This window comes from Globicephala melas, chromosome 19, assembly GCF_963455315.2.
Source record: "Globicephala melas chromosome 19, mGloMel1.2, whole genome shotgun sequence".
Lineage (NCBI taxonomy): Eukaryota > Metazoa > Chordata > Mammalia > Artiodactyla > Delphinidae > Globicephala > Globicephala melas.
This window is the reverse complement of record NC_083332.1, coordinates 26,029,018-26,052,930: the sequence shown is the minus strand read 5'-3', so window position 1 is coordinate 26,052,930 and position 23,913 is coordinate 26,029,018. Positions and strand designations below refer to the sequence as shown.

The 23,913-nt window shown below is 41.3% G+C and overlaps 1 protein-coding gene across 1 annotated transcript in view; it reads left to right on the top strand.

Annotated features, from left to right (window-relative positions):
* Window positions 1–25: 25 nt before the first annotated feature.
* The window catches only part of VPS35 (VPS35 retromer complex component), a 44,567-nt gene continuing 20,679 nt past the window's right edge, over window positions 26–23,913 (top strand). Inside the window, exons 1-5 of the mRNA XM_030833070.2 lie at window positions 26–130; window positions 19,230–19,328; window positions 20,645–20,741; window positions 21,863–21,986; window positions 22,475–22,657. Of these exons, the coding sequence (XP_030688930.1) occupies window positions 128–130; window positions 19,230–19,328; window positions 20,645–20,741; window positions 21,863–21,986; window positions 22,475–22,657 (506 nt within the window). The 5' untranslated portion in view covers window positions 26–127. The remainder of the gene's footprint in view (window positions 131–19,229; window positions 19,329–20,644; window positions 20,742–21,862; window positions 21,987–22,474; window positions 22,658–23,913) is intronic.

Genomic DNA, 23,913 nt, shown 5'->3' with positions numbered 1-23,913 from the left:
GGAGCTGCCTGCAGCGTCCGAAGGCGGAGCTAGAGGGGGCGGGGCTTGGAGGGGCTGCAGAGTCACCTGACCGCGGGAGGCTCCGCGCGGGGTGGGTGCTGTTAGCTGCAGGCTTAGGGGAATCGCCATGGTGAGTGCTGAGGGGCCGCGGGCCCCGGGCCGACCCTTCTCCCAGCACCTGCTCACTCCCACCGCCTTGGAGCCTTGCAGGAGGAGTCGGGGCCCCGCAGCCGGGTCGGGGCTAATACCAGCCCGGCTTGGCCTGCGGGGTGGGCGACAGGCCGGGGAAGGCCGCAGGCGGGGCGATCCGGGCTCGGGTGGGCGGGGGTGCTTGGCCGCGGCCGTTACTCTTTGAGGAGGTGTCTCCGCCCATTAGCTCTGGGGGTCCGTGAGGGACTGCGGCCCCTCTGAGTGGAGTCGGCCACCGCCCGCCTTGATGGGATCCAGAGTGCCGGGTCTGGGCGTCTGGCTGGAACGGGAGCGTGGGGAGGGCCTGAGGCTCAGAGGTGGCGTTGGGATCCGCCCAGAGGCTGCTCCCTTGCTGGCGGTTCCACCTTTGTGCCTGGTAGTGCTTTCTTATCCCTTCCTTGTGCAAGAAATACCTTCCGGAGGGGCCTTAATGGTACCCGGGCCTTCTTCGGCCTCATAGCCCCCTTCGATTGCAGTGTGTGTCAGAATTCTAGGGACTCGCTTACGTGAATTTCCTGGAAGGACTCATGCTCTCTGATATCTACTAATTCTGAGAGACGGAAAGGAGACTGCTTGTTTCCTTTAACACTTGTTCGTTGGGCGTCCTGGCTCTCTTACTGACCTCCCCATTGATGAAATCCAAGTGTTTTACTTCCTGGAAGTAGGCATACTCCTTAGCGCCTCTCCGTGCTGGCAGCAAATCGTGGTGTGGCTGTTGGCTGGTGAACTTGAACTTCCTCAAAGTGTGAATCCTTGTGTCTAGTTTCCACAAAGGCAAGTTGTCACTTGCATTTTATTAGCGTTTGACATAGTCTGCACAGTATGAATAATGTTTTTGGATGTTGGTGTACAGTATGTCAATTTTATCTCACTATTTACTTTACGTAGACAGGCTTCTGAAAACCTGTAAGCCTGGAAACAGGGGTCGCTTTAAATGTGTTAATGCCAGAAAGCAGAATGTTTGACATATATTACTTTCATATAATATGATGCCATACAAGGTGATTTTGCTTATTTCTCAGAATTTTTAGTTGGGAATTGATATGAGAACGGTGCAAAAATTAAACTAGGATATCTCTGTTTCTCAACGTTTATGGATTGACATTTATAGTGTTTTGTAATCAAAGCAGTTACTTGAGGATCTACTATACATCCAGATTCTGTGCTTGATGAACCAGTTTGGAGCAGTGAGCCAGACACAGTGAGCCAGTCCTGTTCTCATGAATTTTATTGGGAAAGAAAACTTGAGTAGCAGTCTTGTCACAGCCACTGTCTCTGTGACTTGGGCAAGTCACTCAATCTTCTTTGAGTCTCCTTTTTGCATCTGAAAACAAATGTTGCCTCTTTGGCCCTTCCCAATCCTAAAATTCTAGGATCCAGTTCAATTCATCATGCATCTTGTGTGCCTTCTATGTCATGGACTGTGCTGGGCAATGGGAACATAGTCCTTGCTTTCAAAGAACTTAAGGGTCTAGCAGGGAAGACTTGCTTGTGGCACTTAATGGAATACAGTCTGAGGATCGCTTTGCTAGCACTGTCAACTCAGTGTTGTGGGGCCCCGGAGGGAGAGACGGTTCTGCCTTGGGAGCTTGGGAAAGACTACAGGAAGTAAATGTTAACTTTGATTCTGAGGAAGGTGAGCAGAAATTCCCCAGGTGGAGAAGAAAGCATATTGCTAGTAGATAAAACTGGGAGAAGTGAATGCTCATGGTGTGTGCCATCATAGGATTCCTGGGGCAATTTATTGGTAAATTAAGGTGGAGACACTTTGGTATTAAAATACATGTTTGGACGTTCCCATCCCTTCATCATCCTTAGTTCTTCCTACGTCAATTGCTATTTTGTGTCTTATCATCATTTTTAAAATAGTACTTTCATTAACATAATGAAATTCTGTATCTTTGAGAGACTGGTTATTTTCACTTTACAGTTGCTTTGCATCGCGTTGTTAGATTACATCTGTAGAATGAGTGGAGAGATTGACAAATAAGTTTCTAGGATCGTTGGAGATAATTGCTGATGTCCAAGGGGGATATAATAATAATGGTAACACTTATGTGAAGTGCTTATTACTAAGTGCTAAGCACTTTTCAAGCTTTATCTGTGTCACTTCACTTATTACTCATAATGGTGATGTAAGTACTCTTATTAACCTTGTTTGCTACAAGAGGAAGTGAAAGCACATTGTTTGAATGGAGAATAGTTTTATAAGTGATATGTTCATAGTGACCTTTGTTCTCTCTGCACCTTTTTGAAAAAATAAATTTATTTATTTAATTTTGGCTGCGTTGGGTCTTCATTGCTGCACACGGGCTTTTTCTAGTTGCGGCGAGGGGGGCTACTCTTTGTTGTGGTGCATGGGCTTCTCATTACGTGGCTTCTTTTGTTGCAGAGCATGGACTCTAGGCGCGCGGGCTTCAGTAGTTTGTGGCCCATGGGCTTAGTTGCTCCGCGGCATGTGGGATCTTCCTGGACCAGGGCTCGAACCGTCCCTGCATTGGCAGGCAGCTTCTTAACCACTGCACCACCTCTCTGCACCTTTTAACTGTGTAGACTTGGGAGGGCTGTTCGGCTTGAGTCTCACGCTAAAATGGGCCTGATCACAAATGTTAATTTGATTTTGACTCTGTAGTGTTTCCATTTTTCTCTGATGCATGTAGCTGCTATGTACAGGGTCATTTGTAAACGGAGAACCACTTTCATGAGTGAGGAATCATTGGTTACCTGGCTTGTGTTTAATGAGAGCGTGTTCACGTTATACCTGACACTACTCGCAATGTGACACTTCCCAGGAAGGGCATCTAGATGCTCCTTTAGAATAGCCATTTGGGGACTTCCCTGGTGGTGCAGTGGTGAAGAATCCGCCTGCCAATGCAGGGGGCACGGGTTCAAGCCCTGGTATGGGAAGATCCCACATGCCACAGAGCAACTAAGCCCGTGTGGCACAACTACTGAGCCCATGTGCCACAACTACTGAAACCCGCGCACGTAGAGCCCGTGCTCCGCAACAAGAGAAGCCACCGCAATGAGAAGCCCGTGCACTGCAACGAAGAGTAGCCCCTGCTCGTCACAACTAGAGAAAGCCCACACACAGCAATGAAGACCCAATGAAGCCAAATAAATAAATAAGTAGACTAGAATAGCCGTTTGTATAATAACTACATTGTCTTACAAGTAATATGTAAAAATACATTAATATAGCTTTATCTCTTCATTTGTAGCCTACTAATAAGTCTGTAATTTTCTACATTGTGTATATATATGTTTCTATTAATTTTAAACCCCATTGATACAAAATAGAAAAATTTTGCCAATTTGTTTTCAGATTACTGAATCTGGTCATTTCTATACAAGTATTTTTGAATTGCTTGTAATCTCTTTTTTTTTTTTGAAGTCAAATCACCCTTTATTCTTCTATTCTGCACTTGATGCACTTGGTGCTCGGTAGGTTGAATCAAAAATGATTTTCTTTTTTTTTTTTTAACATCTTTATTGGGGTATAATTGCTTTACAATGGTGTGTTAGTTTCTGTTTTATAACAAAGTGAATCAGTTATACATATACATATGTTCCCATATCTCTTCCCTCTTGCGTCTCCCTCCCTCCCACCCTCCCTATCCCACCCCTCCAGGCGGTCAGAAAGCACCGAGCTAATATCCCTGTGCCATGCAGCTGCTTCCCAGTAGCTATCTACCTTACGTTTGTTAGTGTATATATGTCCACGCCTCTCAATTGCCCTGTCACAGCTCACCCTTCCCCCTCCCCATATCCTCAAGTCCGTTCTCCAGTAGGTCTGTGTCTTTATTCCTGTCTTACCCCTAGGATCTTCATGACATTTTTTTTTTCTTAAATTCCATATATATGTGTTAGCATACGGTATTTGTCTTTTTCTTTCTGACTTACTTCACTCTGTATGACAGACTCTAGGTCTATCCACCTCATTACAGATAGCTCAATTTCGTTTCTTTTTATGGCTGAGTAATATTCCATTGTATATATGTGCTACATCTTCTTTATCCATTCATCCGATGATGGGCACTTAGGTTGTTTCCATCTCCAGGCTATTGTAAATAGAGCTGCAATGAACATTTTGGTACATGACTCTTTTTGAATTTTAGTTTTCTCAGGGTATATGCCCAGTAGTGGGATTGCTGGGTCATATGGCAGTTCTATTTGTAGTTTTTTAAGGAACCTCCATACTGTTCTCCATAGTGGCTGAACCAATTCACATTCCCACCAGCAGTGCAAGAGTGTTCCCTGTTCTCCACACCCTCTCCAGCATTTATTCTAGACTTTTTGATGATGGCCATTCTGACTGGTGTGAGATGATATCTCATTGTAGTTTTTTTTTTTTTTTTTTTTTAGAAAAAACCTAAATTTTATTCCATCTTCTTTTTTTTTTTTTTTTAAACATCTTTATTGGAGCATAATTGCTTTACAATGGTATGTTAGTTTCAGCTTCACAACAAAATGAATCAGTTATATATATACATATGTTCCCATATCTCTTCCCGCTTGCGTCACCCTCCCTCCCACCCTCCCTATCCCACCCCTCCAGGCGGTCACACAGCACCGAGCTGATCTCCCTGTGCTATGCGGCTGCTTCCCACTAGCTATCTACCTTACGTTTGGTAGTGTATACATGTCCATGCCTCTTTATTGCTTTGTCACCGTTTACCCTTCCCCCTCCCCATAGCCTCAAGTCCATTCTCTAGTAAGTCTGTGTCTTTATTCCTGTTTCACCCCTAGGTTTTTCATGACATTTTTTTTTTCTTAAATTCCATATATATGTGTTAGCATACGGGTCTCTTGTAGACAGCAAATATATGGGTCTTGTTTTTGTATCCATTCAGCCAATCTGTGTCTTTTGGTGGGAGCATTTAGTCCATTTACATTTAAGGTAATTATCGATATGTGCGTTCCCATTCCCATTTTCTTAATTGTTTTGGGTTTGTTATTGTAGGTCTTTTCCTTCTTTTGTGTTTCTTGCCTAGAGAAGTTCCTTTAGCAGTTGTTGTAGAGCTGGTTTGGTGGTGCTGAACTCTCTCAGCTTTTGCTTGTCTCTAAAGGTTTTAATTTCTCCATCAAATCTGAATGAGATCCTTGCTGGGTAGAGTAATCTTGGTTGCAGGTTTTTCTCCTTCAACACTTTCAATATGTCCTGCCACTCCCTTCTGGCTTGCAGAGTTTCTGCTGAAAGATCAGCTGTTAACCTTATGGGGATTCCCTTGTGTGTTATTTGTTGTTTTTCCCTTGCTGCTTTTAATATGTTTTCTTTGTATTTAATTTTTGACAGTTTGATTAATATGTGTCTTGGCGTATTTCTCCTTGGATTTATCCTGTATGGGACTCTCTGTGCTTCCTGGACTTGATTAACTATTTCCTTTCCCATATTAGGGAAGTTTTCAACTATAATCTCTTCAAATATTTTCTCAGTCCCTTTCTTTTTCTCTTCTTCTTCTGGAACCCCTATAATTCGAATGTTGGTACGTTTAATGTTGTCCCAGAGGTCTCTGAGACTGTCCTCAGTTCTTTTCATTCTTTTTTCTTTATTCTGCTCTGCAGTAGTTATTTCCACTATTTTATCTTCCAGGTCACTTATCCGTTCTTCTGCCTCAGTTATTCTGCTATTGATCCCATCTAGAGTACTTTTAATTTCATTTATTGTGTTGTTCATCGTTGCTTGTTTCATCTTTAGTTCTTCTAGGTCCTTGTTAACTGATTCTTGCATTTTGTCCATTCTATTGTCCATTCTATCTCCAAGATTTCGGATCAACCTTACTATCATTATTTTGAATTCTTTTTCAGGTAGACTGCCTATTTCCTCTTCATTTGTTAGGTCTGATGGGTTTTTATCTTGCTCCTTCATCTGCGGTGTGTTTTTCTGTCTTTTCATTTTGCTTATCTTACTGTGTTTGGGGTCTCCTTTTTTGCAGGCTGAAGGTTCGTAGTTCCTGTTGTTTTTTGTGTCTGTCCCCAGTGGCTAAGGTTGGTTCAGTGGGTTGTGTAGGCTTCCTGGTGGAGGGTACTAGTGCCTGTGTTCTGGTGGATGAGGCTAGATCTTGTCTTTCTGGTGGGCAGGTCCACGTCCGGTGGTGTGTTTTGGGGTGTCTGTAGACTTATTATGATTTTGGGCCGCCTCTCTGCTAATGGGTGGGGTTGTGTTCCTGTCTTGCTAGTTGTTTGGCATAGGATGTCCAGCACTGTAGCTTGCTGGTCGTTGAGTGAAGCTGGGTGCTGGCGTTGAGATGGAGATCTCTCGGAAATTTTTGCTGTTTGATATTATGTGCAGCTGGGAGGTCTCTTGTGGATCAGTGTCCTGAAGTTGGCTCTCCCACCTCAGAGGCACAGCACTGACTCCTGGCTGCAGCACCAAGAGCCTTTCATCCACAGGGCTCCTTAATTTGGGATGATTGGTTGTCTATTCAGGTATTCCACAGATGCAGGGTACATCAAGTTGATTGTGGAGCTTTAATCCGCTGCTTCTGATGCTGCTGGGAGAGATTTCCCTTTCTCTTCTTTGTTCTCACAGCTCCCAGGGGCTCAGCTTTGGATTTAGCCCCGCCTGTGCATGTAGGTCGCCGGAGGGCGTCTGTTCTTTGCTCAGACAGGACGGGGTTAAAGGAGCCGCTGATTCGGAGGCTCTGGGTCACTCAGGCCCGGGGGTAGGGAGGGGCACGGAGTGTGGGGCGGGCCTGCGGCGGCAGGGGCCGGCAAGAAGTTGCAGCCTGAGGCGCGCCTGTGCGTTCTCCCGGGGGAGTTGTCCCTGGATCCCGGGACCCTGGCAGTGGCGGGCTGCACAGGCTCCCCGGAAGGGCGTGTGGCTAGTGACCTGTGTTCGCACACAGGCCTCCCGGTGGCGGCAGCAGCGGCCCTAGCGTCTCATGTCTGTCTCTGGGCTCCGCACTTTTAGCCGCGGCTCGCGCCCGTCCCTGGAGCTCTCTCAAGCAGCGTTCTTAATCCCCTCTCCTCGTGCACCAGGAAACAAAGAGGGACGTAAAAGTCTCTTGCCTCTTCGGCAGTTCCAGACTTCTCCCCGGACTCTCTCCCGGCCAGCCGCGGTGCACTAACGCCCTGCAGGCTGTGTTCACGCCGCCAACCTCAGTCCTCTCCCGGCGCTCCGACAAAAGCCGGAGCCTCAGCTCCCAGTCCCGCCCGCCCCGGCGGGCGAGCAGACAAGGCTCTCGGCTGGCGAGTTCCGGTCGGCCCAATCCTCTGCGCTGGAATCTGTCCGCTTTGTCCTCCGCACCCCTGTTGCTGTGCTCTCCTCCGCGGCTCCCAAGCTCCCCCACTCCGCCTCCCGAAGCCTCCACCCGCGAAGGGGCTTCCTAGTGTGTGGACACTTTTCCTCCTTCACAGCTCTCTCCCGCTGGTGCAGGACCCGTCCCTATCCTTTTGTCTCTGTTTAGTTTTTTCTTTTGCCCTAACCAGGTACGTGGGGGGTTCCTTGCCTTTTGGGAGGTCTCTCATTGTAGTTTTGATCTGCATTTCTCTAATGATTAATGATGTTGAGCATTCTTTCATGTGTTTGTTGGCAGTCTGTATATCTTCTTTGGAGAAATGTCTATTTAGGTCTTCTGCCCATTTTTGGATTGGGTTGTTTGTTTTTTTGTTATTGAGCTGCATGAGCTGCTTGTAAATTTTGGAAATTAATCCTTTGTCAGTTGCTTCATTTGCAAATATTTTCTCCCATTCTGAGGGCTGTCTTTTGGTCTTGTTTATGGTTTCCTTTGCTGTGCAAAAGCTTTGAAGTTTCATTAAGACCCATTTGTTTATTTTTGTTTTTATTTGCATTTCTCTAGGAGGTGGGTCAAAAAGGATCTTGCTGTGATTTATGTCATAGAGTGTTCTGCCTATGTTTTTCTGTAAGAGTTTGATAGTTTTTGGCCTTACATTTAGGTCTTTAATCCATTTTGAGCTTATTTTTGTGTATGGTGTTAGAGAGTGACCTAATCTCATACTTTTACATGTACCTGTCCAGTTTTCCCAGCACCACTTATTGAAGAGGCTGTCCTTTCTACACTGTACATTCCTGCCACCTTTATCAAAGATAAGGTGTCCATATGTGCGTGGGTTTATCTCTGGGCTTTCTATCCTGTTCCATTGATCTATCTTTCTGTTTTTGTGCCAGTACCATACTGTCTTGATTACTGTAGCTTTGTAGTATAGTCTAAAGTCAGGGAGCCTGATTCCTCCAGCTCTGTATTTCGTTCTCAAGATTGCTTTGGCTATTCGGGGTCTTTTGTGTTTCCATACAAATTGTGAAATTTTTTGTTCTAGTTCTGTGAAAAATGCCAGTGGTAGTTTGATAGGGATTGCATTGAATCTATAGATTGCTTTGGGTAGTAAGAGTCATTTTCACAATGTTGATTCTTCCATTTGAAGGACATGGTATATCTCTCCATCTAGTTGTATCATCTTTAATTTCTTTCATCAGTGTGTTATAATTTTCTGCATACAGGTCTTTTGTGTCCTTAGGTAGGTTTATTCCTAGATATTTTATTCTTTTTGTTGCAGTGGTAAATGAGAGTGTTTTCTGGATTTCACTTTCAGATTTTTCATCATTAGTATATAGGAGTGCCAGAGATTTCTGTGCATTAATTTTGTATCCTGCTACTTTACCAAATTCATTGATTAGCTCTAGTAGTTTTCTGGTAGCATCTTTAGGATTCTCTATGTATAGTATCATGTCATCTGCAAACAGTGACAGCTTTACTTCTTCTTTTCCGATTTGGATTCCTTTTATTTCCTTTTCTTCTCTGATTGCTGTGGCTAAAACTTCCAAAACTATGTTGAATAAGAGTGGTGAGAGTGGGCAACCTTCCTGATCTTAGTGGAAATGCTTTCAGTTTTTCACCATTGAGGATGATGTTGGCTGTGGGCTTGTCATATTTGGCCTTTATTATGTTGAGGAAAGTTCCCTCTATGCCTACTCTCTGCAGGGTTTTTATCATAAATGGGTGTTGAATTTTGTCAAAAGCTTTCTCTGCATCTATTGAGATGATCATATGGTTTTTCTCTTTCAATGTGTTAATATGGTTTATCACATTGATAGATTTGCTTATATTGAAGAATCCTTGCATTCCTGGAATAAACCCCACTTGATCATGGTGTATTATCCTTTTAATGTGCTGTTGGATTCTGTTTGCTACTGTTTTGTTGAGGATTTTTGCATCTATGTTCATCAGTGATATTGGCCTGTAGTTTTCTTTCTTTGTGACATCCTTGTCTGGTTTTGGTATCAAGGTGATGGTGGCCTCGTAGAAGGAGTTTGGGAGTGTTCCTCCCTCTGCTATATTTTGGAAGAGTTTGAGAAGGATAGGTGTTAGCTCTTCTCTAAATGTTTGATAGAATTCGCCTGTGAAGCCATCTGGTCCTGGGCTTTTGTCTGTTGGAAGATTTTTAATCACAGTTTCAATTTCAGTGCTTGTGATTGGTCTGTTCATATTTTCTGTTTCTTCCTGATTCAGTCTTGGCAGTTTGTGCATTTCTAAGAATTTGTCCATTTCTTCCAGGTTGTCCATTTTATTGGCATAGAGTTGCTTGTAGAAATCTTTCATGATCTTTTGTATTTCTGCAGTGTCAGTTGTTACTTCTTTTTCATTTCTAATTCTATTGATTTGTATCTTCTCCTTTCTTTTCTTGATGAGTCTGGCTAATGGTTTATCTATTTTGTTAATCTTCTCAAAGAACCAGCTTTTAGTTTTATTGATCTTTGCTATTGTTCCCTTCATTTCTTTTTCATTTATTTCTGATCTGATTTTTATGAGTTTTTTCCTTCTGCTAACTTGGGGTTTTTTTTGTTCTTCTTCCTCTAATTGCTTTAGGTGCAAGGTTAGGTTGTTTATTCGAGATGTTTCCTGCTTCTTAAGGTGGGTTGTATTGCTATAAACTTCCCTCATAGAACTGGTTTTGCTGCATCCCATAGGTTTTGGGTCGTCGTGTCTCCATTGTCATTTGTTTCTAGGTATTTTTAAATTTCCTCTTTGATTTCTTCAGTGATCACTTCGTTATTAAGTAGTGTATTGTTTAGCCTCCATGTTTTTGTATTTTTTACAGATCTTTTCCTGTAATTGATATCTAGTCTCATGGCGTTGTGGTCGGAAAAGATACTTGAAACAATTTCAATTTTCTTAAATTTACCAAGGCTTGATTTGTGACCCAAGATATGATCTATCCTGGAGAATGTTCCAGGAGCACTTGAGAAAAATGTGTATTCTGTTGTTTTTGGATGGAGTGTCCTATAAATATCAATTAAGTCCATCTTGTTTAATGTATCATTTAAAGCTTGTGTTTCCTTACTTACTTTCATTTTGGATGATCTGTCCATTGGTGAAAGTGGGGTGTTGAAGTCCCCTACTATGAATGTGTTACTGTCGATTTCCCCTTTTATGGCTGTTAGTTTTTGCCTTATGTATTGAGGTGCTCCTATGTTGGGTGCATAAATATTTACAATTGTTATATCTTCTTCTTGGATTGATCCCTTAATCATTATGTAGTGTCCTTCTTTGTCTCTTCTAATAGTCTTTATTTTAAAGTCTATTTTGTCTGATATGAGAATTGCTACTCCAGCTTTCTTTTGGTTTCCATTTGCATGGAATATCTTTTTCCATCCCCTCACTTTCAGTCTGTATGTGTCCCTAGATCTGAAGTGGGTCTCTTGTAGACAGCAAATATATGGGTCTTATTTTTGTATCCATTCAGCCAATCTGTGTCTTTTGGTGGGAGCATTTAGTCCATTTACATTTAAGGTAATTATTGATATGTATGTTCCTATTCCCGTTTTCTTAATTGTTTTGGGTGTGTTATTATAGGTCTTTTCCTTCTCTTGTGTTTCTTGTCTACAGAAGTTCCTTTAGCATTTGTTGTAAAGCTGGTTTGGTGGTGCTGAACTGTCTCAGTTTTTGCTTGTCTGTAAAGGTTTTAATTTCTCCATCGAATCTGAATGAGATCCTTGCTGGGTAGAGTAATCTTGGTTGTAGATTTTTCTCCTTCATCACTTTAAATATGTCCTGCCAGTCCCTTCTGGCTTGCAGAGTTTCTGCTGAAAGATCAGCTGTTAACCTTATGGGGATTCCCTTGTGTGTTATTTGTTGTTTTTCCCTTGCTGCTTTTAATATGCTTTCTTTGTATTTAATTTTTGACAGTTTGATTAATATGTGTCTTGGCGTATTTCTCCTTGGATTTATCCTGTATGGGACTCTGTGTGCTTCCTGGACTTAACTATTTCCTTTCCCATATTAGGGAAGTTTTCAACTATAATCTCTTCAAATACTTTCTCAGTCCCTTTCTTTTTCTCTTCTTCTTCTGGAACCCCTATAATTTGAATGTTGGTGCGTTTAATGTTGTCCCAGAGGTCTCTGAGACTGTCCTCAGTTCTTTTCTTTCTTTTTTCTTTATTCTGCTCTGCAGTAGTTATTTCCACTATTTTATCTTCCAGGTCACTTATCCGTTCTTCTGCCTCAGTTATTCTGCTATTGATCCCATCTAGAGTATTTTTAATTTCACTTATTGTGTTGTTCATCGTTGCTTGTTTCATCTTTATTTCTTCTAGGTCCTTGTTAAATGTTTCTTGCATTTTGTCCATCCTATTTCCAAGATTTTGGATCATCTTTACTATCATTATTCTGAATTCTTTTTCAGGTAGACTGCCTATTTCCTCTTCATTTGTTAGGTCTGGTGGGTTTTTATCTTGCTCCTTCATCTGCTGTGTGTTTTTCTGTCTTCTCTTTTTGCTTATCTTACAGTGTTTGGTGTCTCCTTTTTTCAGGCTGCAGGTTCGTAGTTCCAGTTGTTTTTGATGTCTGTCCCCAGTGGCTAAGGTTGGTTCAGTGGGTTGTGTAGGCTTCCTGGTGGAGGGGACTAGTGCCTGTGTTGTGGTGGGTAAGGTTGGATCTTGTCTCTCTAGTGGGCAGGTCCATGTCTGGTGGTGTGTTTTGGGGTGTCTGTGGACTTATTATGATTTTAGGCAGCCTCTCTGCTAATGGGTGGGGTTGTGTTCCTGTTTTGCTAGTTGTTTGGCATAGGTTGTCCAGCACTGTAGCTTGCTGGTCGTTGAGTGAAGCTGGGTGCTGGTGTTAAGATGGAGGTCTCTTGGAGATTTTCACTGTTTGATATTATGTGGAGCTGGGAGGTCTCTTGTTGACCAGTGTCCTGAAGTTGGCTCTCCCACCTCAGAGGTAGAGCCCTGACTCCTGGCAGGAGCAGCAAGAGCCTTTCATCCACACGGCTCAGAATAAAAGGGAGAAAAAGTAGAGAGAATTAGTAGAAGTAGGAAGAAAGAAAGAAAGAAAGGAGGGAAGGAAGGAAGGAAGAAAGAAGAAAAGAAGGCAAGAAGGAAAGAAAGGAGGGAGGGAGGGAGGAAGGAGGGAAGGAAGGAGGGAAGGAAGGAAAAAAGACAGAAAAGAAGATACAGTAAAATAAAGTATAATAAAGTTATTGAATTAAAAAATAATTATTTAGAAAAAAAAGGGGGACGGATAGAACCTTAGGACAAATGGTGGAAGCAAAGCTATACAGACAAGATCTTACACAGAAGCATACACATACACCCTCACAAAAAGAGGTAAAGGGGAAAAAATCATAAATCTTGCTCTCAAAGTCCATCTCCTCAATTTGGGATGATTCGTTGTCTAAAGGAGGGAAGGAAGGAAGGAAGGAAGGAAGGAAAGAAAGAAAGAAGGTAAAGTATAATAGAGTTATTAAAATTAATTATTAAGAAAAAAATTTTTTAAAAACCAAAACAATGGATGGATAGAACCCTAGGACAAATGGTGGAAGCAAAACTATACAGACAAGATCTCACACAGAAGCATACACATACACATTCACAAAAAGAGGAAAAGGGGAAAAAATCATAGATCTTGCTCTCGAAGTCCACCTCCTCAATTTGGGATGATTCGTTGTCTATTCATGTATTCCACAGATGCAGGGTACATCACGTTTATTGTGGAGCTTTAATCCGCTGTTTCTGAGGCTGCTGGGAGAGATTTCCCTTTCTCTTTGTTCTCACAGCTCACAGGGACTCAGCTTTGGATTTGGCCCCGCCTCTGCATGTAGGTCGCTGGAGGGCGTCTGTTTTTTGCTCAGACAGGACGGGGTTAAAGGAGCTGCTGATTCGTGGGCTCTGGCGCACTCAGGCTGGGGGGAGGGAGGGGCACGGCGTGCGGGGCGGGCCTGCGGCGGCAGAGGCCACCTTGACGTTGCACCAGCCTGAGGTCCGCCGTGCGTTCTCCCTGGGAATTTGTCCCTGGATCCCGGGAACCTGGCAGTGGCGGGCTGCACAGTTTCCCCGGAAGAGTGGTGTGGATAGTGACCTGTGCTCGCACACAGGCCCCTTGGTGGCGGCAGCAGCAGCCTTAGCGTCTCCCGCCCGTCTCTGGGGTCCGTGCTTTTAGCTGCAGCTCGTGCCCATCTCTGGGGTTCGTGCTTTTAGCCGCGGCTCGCGCCCATCTCTGGAGTTCCTTTAAGCAGCACTCTTAAACCCCTCTCCTCGCGCACCAGGAAACAAAGAGGGAAGAAAAAGTCTCTTGCCTCTTCGGCAGGTGCAGACTTTTCCCCGGACTCCCTCCCGGCTAGCCGTGGTGCACTAACCCCTTCAGGCTGTGTTCAAGCCGCCAACCCCAGTCCTCTCCCTGCGCTCCGACCGAAGCCCGAGCCTCAGCTTGCAGGCCCGCCTGCCCTGGCGGGTGAGCAGACAAGCCTCTCGGGCTGGTGAGTGCCGGTCGGCACCGATCCTCTGTGCGGGAATCTCGCCGCTTTGCCCTCCGCACCCTTGTTGCTGTGCTCTCCTCCGCGGCTTCGAAGCTCCCCCCTCCGCCTCCCGCAGTCTCCGCCCGCGAAGGGGCTTCCTACTGTGTGGAAACCTTTCCTCCTTCACAGCTCCCTCCCACTGGTGCAGGTGCCGTCCCTATTCTTTTGTCTCTGTTTTTTCTTTTTTTTCTTTTGCCCTACCCAGGTACATGGGGAGTTTCTTGCCTTTTGGGAGGTCTGAGGTCTTCTGCCAGCATTCAGTAGGTGTGCTGTAGGAGTTGTTCCACGTGTAGATGTATTTCTGGTGTATCTGTGGGGAGGAAGGTGATCTCTGCGTCTTACTCTTCCGCCATCTTCCCAGCACCCCCCCGCTTGTAATCTGTTTATAACCACAGTTTTATTTGCTGTATAATTATACACAATAGCCAAAAGGTAGAAGCAACCCAAATATCTATCAACAGACGAACAGATAAACAAAATGGTATATACACATGATGAAGTATTTAGCCTTAAAAAGAAGGAAAATTTGACATATGCTACAGCATGGATGAGCCTTGAAGATATTATGCCAAGTGAAATAAGCTGGACACAAAAGGGCAATATTGTATTATTCCACTTATATGAGGTTAAACTCCTAGAGAGAAGTCAAACTCCTAGAGAAAAAAAGTAAAGTGGTGGTTGCCTGGAGTGCAAGTCGGGGGATGGGGAGTTACTGTTTAATGGGCACAGAATTTCCTTTTGGAAAGGTGAAAAAGTTCTGGAAATAGATGGTGGCATTGGCTGTAAAACGATGTAAATGTGCTTAATACCGAACTGCACACTTAAAAATGGTTAAAATGGCAAATTTTATGTTATATATGTTTTACCACACTAAAAATTATAAAAATTTCCTGATGTATCACTACTTATCTCTAAGTTGGCCATCTGAATCTAGTGAAATCCATTGATTCTAATAATTGTTAAATCTATTGCATCCAGAGTTTAGAGCCAGAAAACCCAAACCATAGCTTGGTCTTCCTGAAGTTTTCAGATGGCTAGACCGTGATGAACAGTGAATTTCATGAAGTCAGAATCCTTAAATGCTGATGTTCTCCTTGCCAACATTTACACTAATAGTTCTGTTGTATAAATTAGTGTTCAGTTTAAAAGATACATAGCTTTTTCTTTGAAATTTATGTATGCTTATGAAGAAGTATGGTCACAGGGAAACTCAGTTTACTAGAGTTTGCCCACAGGAAAAGATAGAGAGATGCTTGGCATTGCTTATTATTTAATTAATTTTTTTCCTCTTTCCAAAATTAGACCAAGAAAGTATTCTATTTTTATGAATGATTCTAGTTCAGAAGTGGGTTTTATGTGCTTTTTGTTAATCTCGAAATTAAGTGTTGTTTTGATTGTCTTTGATAATGGAGCAGACCAGATTTAACTTTAATGTTTATAAGTAAGTGCTTGCCTTCCATCTTCCTAGTTCATTGTGTAAGAGGCATTCTATCTCTAGTCATTTTTCTTTTTTATTAAGGTAGAATTTACATAAAATTGACTGACCATTTTAAAGCAAACAATTCAATGACATTTTGTACATTAACAGTGTTGTATGACTACCATCTCTGTCTAGTTTCAAAACATTTTTATCACCCGAAAAGGAAACCCTGTACTCATTAAGCAGTTACTCATCCACTCTCCCTCCTGGTAACCACCAGTCTGCTTTTTGTTTCTATGGATGATTTACCTATTCTGGATGCAAGCTTACTTCGTTTTATTGTGCTTTTGCTTTACTGCATTTTTTTTTTTTTTAACAAATTGAAGGTTTGTGGCAACCCTGCAGCTAGAAAGTCTTTTGGCGCCATTTTTCCAACAGCATTTGCTTACTTTGTGTCTTTGTGTCACATTTTGGTAATTCTTGGAATATTTCAAACTTTTTCATTATTATATTCTGGTGATTAGTGATCTTTGATATTACAATTGTAATTGTTGTGGGGTGACACAAACTGTGCCTATATGAATGGGCGAACTTAATTGATAAATGTGTGTATTCTGACTGCCCCCCGACTGGCTGTTCCCCGTTACTCTCCCTCTCCTTGAGCCTCCCTATTCCCTGAGATACAACAATATTGAAATTAGGCCAATTAATAGCCCTACAGTGGCCTCTAAGTGTTCAAGTGAAAGAAAGGGTTGCACGTTCTCACTGTAAATCAAAAGCTAGAAATGATTAAGCTCTGTGAGGAAGGCATGTCAAAAGCTCAGCCTCTTGCACCAGTTAGCCAAGCTGGGAATGGAAAGGAAAAGTTCTTGAAGGAAATTAAAAGTCCTACTCCAGTGAACACATGAATGATAAGAAGGCACAACAGCCTTATGGTTGATACGCAGAAAGTTTTAGTGGTCTGGATAGATGATCAGACCAGCCACCACATTTCCTTAAGCCAAAGCCTAATCCATAGCAAGGCCCTCTCTTCAGTTCTTTGAAGGCTTAGAGAGGTTAAGGAAACTGCAGAAGAAAAGTTTGAAGCTCGCAGAGCTTCATGAGGTTTATGGAAAGAAGCCATTTCTGTACCATAAGAATGCAAGGTGAAGCTGCAAATGGTGATGTAGAAGCTGTAATAAGTTATCCAGAAGGTCTAGATAAGACAATTAATGATGGTGGCTACACTAAACAACAGATTTTCAATGTAGACAAAACTCTCACAGCTAGAGAGGAGAAGTCAACGTCTGGCTTCAAGAACAGGCTGACCCTCTTGTTAGGAGCTAATGCAGCTGATGGCTTTAAGTTGAAGCTGATGCTCATTTACCGTTCCTAAAATCCTAGGGTCCTTGTGAATTATGGGCCTGTGCCCATAAATGGAAAAACAAAGCTTGGATGACAGCACATCAGTTTACAACATAATTTACTTAATGTTTTAAGCTCACTGTTGAGACCTAGTGCTCAGGAAAAAAGGATTCCTTCCAAAATATTAATGCTCATTGACAATGCACCTGGTCACCCAAGAGCTCTGATGGAGATGTACAGTGAGATTAATACTGTTTTCACGCCAGCTAACACAACATCCATTCTGTAGCCGACAGATCAAGGAGTTATTTTGAATTTCAAGTCTTGTTATTTAAGAAATATATTTCATAAGGCTATAGCTGCCATAGTTAGTGATTCCTTTGATGGATCTGGATAAAGTAAAGCCATTAAGAATATTTGTGATTCATGGGAAGAGGTCAAAATATCAACATACACAGGAGTTTGGAGGAAGTTGATTCTAATCCTCATGGATGACCTTGATTGGTTTAAGACTTCAGTGGAGGAAGTAACTGAAGATGTGGTGGAAATAGCAAGAAAACTAGAATTAGAAGTAGAGCCTGAAAATGTACCTGAATTGCTGTAATCTCATGATCAAACTAACAGATGAGGAGTTGCTTCTTATGGATGAATAAAGAAAGTGGTTTCTGGAGATGGAATCTACTCCTGGCGAAGATACTGTGAAGATTGTTGAAATGACAATAAAGGAATTAGAATATTACATAAACTTAGTTGATAAAGCAGGGCAGGGTTTGAGAGAACTAACTCCAATTTTGAAAGAAGTTCTATTATGGGTAAAATGGTATCAAACAGCATTACATGCTACCGAGAAATCGTTCATGAAAGGAAGAGCCAGTCGCTGAGGCAGACTTCATTGTCTTATTTTAAGAAGTTGCCACGGCCACCCCAGCCTTCACCCTGATCAGTCAGTAGCATCAACATCAATGTAAGACCCTCCACCAGCATAAAGAAAATGACTGAAGGCTCAGATGATGGGTAGCAGTTTTTAGCAATAAGTTTTTGTTTTTCGGTATGTGGGCCTCTCACTGTTGTGGCCTCTCCTGTTGCGGAGCACAGGCTCCGGATGTGCAGGCAGGCTCAGTGGCTGTGGCTCACGGGCCTAGCCGCTCCGTGGCATGTGGGATCTTCCCGGACCGGGGCATGAACCCGTGTCCCCTGCATCGTCAGGCGGACTCTCAACCACTGCGCCACCAGGGAAGCCCCAATAAGTTATTTTTAAATTAAGGTATATACATTGTTTACTTAGACATAATGCTATCGCACACTTAATAGACTACAGTACAGTGTAAACATAACTTTTGTACATACTATGAAACCAAAAAGTTTGTGTGACTCACTTTATTGCAATATTTGCTTTATTGCTGTGGTCTGGAACTGGACATGCAATATCTCTGAGGTATGCCTGTATTTCATATCAGTGGAGTCATACAATATGTGGTCTTCCGTGTCTGGTTTCTTTCACTTAGCATAATGTTTTCTAGGTTAGTTCACGTAGCATGTATCAATACTTCACTCCTTATGATTGAGTAATATTCCTTATATGTATATAACACAATTTGTTTATCCACTCATCTGTTGATCCTTTAGTCATTTTTTATTAAAAACATAATCTAAAACCAGCTTATTCATTCGTACAGTGAACATTTATGAAGCATCCATTATGTGTCAGGCAATGTGTTGGGTCCCAAGGATGTAAAAATGGCCATCATTTATAATTATAATGTGATACCTGCTGTAGTAGAGGTGTAACACAGTGTTTATACAACATAAGGGGTGGAGTGGTTAACACTGCTTGACAGGTGGATCTAATTCATCTTGCAAGCAGATTTTTCTGATGGCAAAGAGAAGATTATATAGATGTACTTCGTTCATTATAACTGTAGATCTCCATATTTGAAATGATAAGGTAGGTTCTTGAGGAGAGTACTCTTTATGGTGTTCTACTACAGGTCACTGACAATAATTTTAGCTATTTTATTTCTAAGCTGTTTAGTCCCTCGTTATATATTACCTAAGGGGATAAGTGTTCTCATAAACTAGTTCCTTGGTCTGCCTAAGAATAGACTAAGATGCAGATGAGAGGCTTTTAGAGATTTGGGTTAGACTATACTTACCACCCCAGATTGGTTATGTTCCAGTTGAATTCAGAGTGTATTAGCAGAACATAGGCAGCCATAAACTACCACCTTATATTTCTTTGAAGCCAGCCTGCTAGAGGAATGTTGAGTCAGTTTCTGAGAAGAAGAAATTCTCTGTACATATTACTTTTCTCCTTCAGCAATCTTATGCTGTTAACTTCAGTGATGACACAGCTCTCTGTTCAGTTGTCAAAAATTGATAAATTAGTTTGAGATGTAGAACTGGAATGAGTCTTATATGAAAGCCTTGGAAATATAAAGTATGGTGGGAAATATAGAAAGAACAGATTTACTAGAAGAGAGTGCTAATGAGACATTAATGGGAGGTTTTTAAAAAAATTTTTCAGCCTACAACACAGCAGTCACCTCAGGATGAGCAGGAAAAGCTCTTGGATGAAGCCATACAGGCTGTGAAGGTCCAGTCATTCCAGATGAAGAGATGCCTGGTAAGAAGGACAATTGCAGTCTATGTATTCCTAAGAACACATATGCAGTGTTCTCTAAAGTTGTATAGCACTACTGCTTCTGGTAAATCTAATCTTCAGTCCCACTTCCCTCAAGCACTGCTTGGAGCAGTTTCAACAGATAGCCCTGTTGAAATATTTACTTACCATTATATTTATGTTTTGAGATTGTCTGTCTTCCCTACCAGAATGTAAGCTCCATGAGGACAAGAGACCCTGACTCCTATTTACACGTCACTATATTATCACCATACCCTATCTCACCTGAATTACTAGCCTCATTAGTTCTGTACCTCAGAACTGAGGAGTACTTGACATATAATCGTTGCTTAATAAATATTGGTTGAACAAATGGATTTAAATGCTTTCAACTTGAATTATTCAGCTTTTCCCCCCTATCTTGAAGGATTTTATTTCTGTCCTTAATAGATACATTTTTTTCAGGAACTACCTTAAAAATTAGACCTATTTATATATTTTCATATTCTGAAAGGGTAGGAGATTATCTGTGTAGAAACTATAAATTCTCTGGATTAAAATTTAAGAAATGGAACCAAATATGCTGGTACTTCAAGTTGTAAGTTGCTGTGTTGATGATGATAATAATATCTTGCCTTTGTAAAGTGTCTTAGAGTTTCTAAAGCTTAGTAATATGCTCTTTTAACCAATTGTATCTACTGTATTGCTTTTCTCGCAAACCAATTTGTAAAAACAAAACTCTTGGAATGGAGAAAATGGGTGAGCATGGAGCTTGCTATTGCTTGCTTCTGTCTCTTTCTGTGTATGAATAGTGTTTCCTGTATCTAAAGGAATTGTCTGCATTTATGTGTTAAGTGGGACACATGGACATTGTGAGGAGGAAAGCATAATTAAAGGAGTAGTCATTCCAGACATCTCTGAAGAGTATTTAACCTATGACCAAACCATTGTCAGAATAGTATCTTGCTTCAAAAGGATCAGTATGCCAGTTTTCTTTATTGCAGGTAAAATATGAATTGGTGGAGTTACAGTTTCAGTGTTGCTAGGGGTTGTAAAGACGAGTTATTGCCAGGAAGCTTGCAGCCCTAGATAAATTAGATTTGGTAAGCTTTGCAGCCCTGGTGAGGAACTATGTTTCTTATTCTTTTCAGTAAAGAGAAGGCAGGGTGAAACTAAACTTGATTTTTATGCGATTAAAATACTTTAGGTGCTGTATACTTATAAAACTGTGTAACAGATCCTTGGTGAAAGTTTATATAACCAAGTTAAATGTTTATTTAAATTAAGCATTCTCACCAATTCTCTTGGTATTTCTGTAGGACAAAAACAAGCTTATGGATGCTCTGAAACATGCTTCTAATATGCTTGGTGAACTTCGGACTTCTATGTTATCACCAAAGAGCTACTATGAACTTTGTATCTTTTGAATGCTGAAGAATGAACATTTTGATCATACTTTTTTCTCGATAAGGCCATATTTTTGTTTGTTCCTTAAGTTTTTCTGAAGTTGTGTTATTGTCTTAACCAAATAGTACTCCTTCTCCATGCAAATGTGCTCAGTGAGAAAAATAAAAACTCAGTATCAGAAACCCTTTTTCTATGCTTAAATTTCAAGTGGGTTGTTGTTACATCTCAATTTTCAGACTCTCATGAAGGTTATTGAAAGTATTAGACAATTGGTTCTTTTTGTTTGTTTGTTTTTTAATTTGTTTTGGGCTGTGCTGGGTCTTCGTTGCTGTGCGCGGACTTTCTCTATTTGCGGCGAGTGGGGGCTACTCTTCCTTGCGGTGCGCAGGCTCCTCATTGCAGTGGCTTCTCTTGTTGCGTAGCACAGTCTCTAGGCTTGCGGGCTTCAGTAGTTGTAGCACACTGGCTCAGTAGTTGTGGCTCGCAGGCTCTAGAGCACAGGCTCAGTAGTTGTGGCGCACAGGCTTAGTTCCTCCGTGGCATGTGGGATCTTCCCGGACCAGGGCTCAAACCCGTGTCCCCTGTTTTGGCAGGCGGATTCTTAACTACTGCGCCACCAGAGAAGTCCCTAGGCAGTTGGTTCTTTAATGCTAAGATTTTGTCATGCAGGACTCTGAAATGGAAAGGAAATCAATGCTTTGCCATTTCAAAACCCTTTAGTAGTCTGACAGGCAATCTTGTTTTTGTTGCCTTGCTTTACCAGACATCTTTTAAAACCCTCATTTTAAAGTAGGGAAAGCCCAGAAGAAATTCTGTCTTTACTTAATTTAAAAATGCTCTCATACATGACTAACGTTTAAGAAATTTGCCCAATATGGTAGTTCCCTGGTGGCCTAGTGATTACGATTCTAGGTTTTCACTGCCATGGCCCAGTTTCAGTCCCTCGTTGGGGAACTAAGATCCCACAAGCTGCGTGGTGTGGCCAAAAAATAAATAAATAAATAAAATAAAGAAATGGCAATATCAAAAAAAAGAAAAACAGAAATTTGCCCAATAATTTAACGACTCCAACAAGTTGCAGAGTATTGCTTAGGTTGACTTAGCTTTGAATCCTTAATGATAATTAAAAGATATGGCTATTTCTGATGAACTGCACTACTTGGAAGTTTACCTGACAGATGAGTTTGCTAAAGGAAGAAAAGTGGCAGATCTCTATGAACTTGTACAGTATGCTGGAAACATTATCCCAAGGCTGTAAGTTATTAAGACTGTGAGGGCTTTTATATCTGCATTTCCCACTTTATGTTATATCCTTTAAAATCAGCAGCTTTTTTAAACCAAGTTTAAGGTTATTTAATTTCTTAACGAATAGAGGTTAACATTCCGATAGTGATTAAGGTTTTAGAGTATAATTAGTTTTACTTTTTATAGATTATTGAGGAACTTTGGAAATAGGAAAAATGGACATATTTTATTTAATTTCTTGACTACTAGAAAAATTAATATAATGACAATTATAAGAGACCTAATGTGTTTAAAGGTGATGATATATATATAAAAATGGAGGGGTGTCAGTAAACAGTTATATTTTAAATCAAACGATATTTTCTTCATTGTGCAGGAGAAAACCTGCTCCCTGTCTTGTTTTTTTAATGTTTGTATATGCTATGTTTGAATATAATCAAATTCTTGACTTAAGTATTTTATATTTCTAATCTAATGTTGCCTCATAATTCTTCTAGTTATCTGTTGATCACAGTTGGAGTTGTATATGTCAAGTCATTTCCTCAATCCAGGAAAGATATTTTGAAAGATTTGGTAGAAATGTGCCGAGGTGTGCAGCACCCTTTGAGAGGCCTGTTTCTTCGAAATTATCTACTTCAGTGTACCAGAAACATCTTACCTGATGAAGGAGAGCCAACAGAGTAAGTGCTTTTCTTTCTTGATTTAATTGTAGTATTTTTTTGTTGTAAAACATACAAAAAGTATAGAAAAGTATATAGAAGGAAATAAATAATCAATAATTCTCCTGCCCAGAGTCAGCCACTGGTAGCATTTTTTTTCTTTTTTTTTTTTCCGGTACACGGGCCTCTCACTGTTGTGGCCTCTCCCGTTGCGGAGCACAGTCTCTGGATGCGCAGGCTCAGCGGCCATGGCTCACGGGCCCAGCCGCTCCGCGGCATGTGGGATCTTCCCGGACCAGGCCACGAACCCATGTCCCCTGCATCGGCAGGCGGACTCTCAACCACTGTGCCACCAGGGAATCCCCACTGGTAGCATTTTGTGTATAGATTTCCTTTGAGACACAGAACTCCTCAGTATATGTGATGTGATACAAAATGTACTGTTATGAAAATTATGTGTGGATTATTAGTACCTGCTTTTTTCATGCAACATAATTGAGAGCATATTTTTCATTCCATTAGATATTCTTTGAAAATGTGACTTTTTAAATGAGTTACATTTTGAAAATGGTATTTGTGATAAAATAATGAAATATGCTTAACTTTTTCTATGAGCTAGCCAGTTTTCATATTGTTTCTTGAATGTCTGTCAGTTTTTATAATTTGTCAACTTCTAGTTACCCCAGAGTATTAGTGATTTCAGTTATCTGTGCACACAAATTAGATATTAACTCCAAAACAGAAAGCAAAAAGCCATTCAGAGAGAGCCCTATCTCTTATGTGAGCAGTATTCCAGCATCCGAGTCCATTGTGCTTTTATCCCACAAAAAGGGTAGATGGTCAGCCTGCTGTGGTCTCATCCAACTGGGTGAACTATTCATGAGACACGTTCCCTTGATTGAGGAACTTAATTCCCTTTTTTTTAAAGTTTATTCATTTATTTCTAATGTGTATATTTTAGTGGTTTTTAGTATATCTGCATCATTTCCTTTTCAAAAGAAAAACTTTAATAAAAATTTAACCAATGCACAAGACAAAAAGTTTAAATGGTATAGAAAATATAAAAATTTAACGGTGTAGAGAAGATGGTGAGGTTATTTGCTTTATTATGATTTGACTCAGTTTTGAGCATTTAATTAGGCAATAAGCAAAAAATTTTGAAAACTCCTAAGTTCACCATCTTAGGAGATGTAAAAATAAGGAGGAAATACTTGGTATCTTCCCTTGCAGAGCTTACAAAGCTTATACTCCAATTGAAAACATAAAATATTCAACAA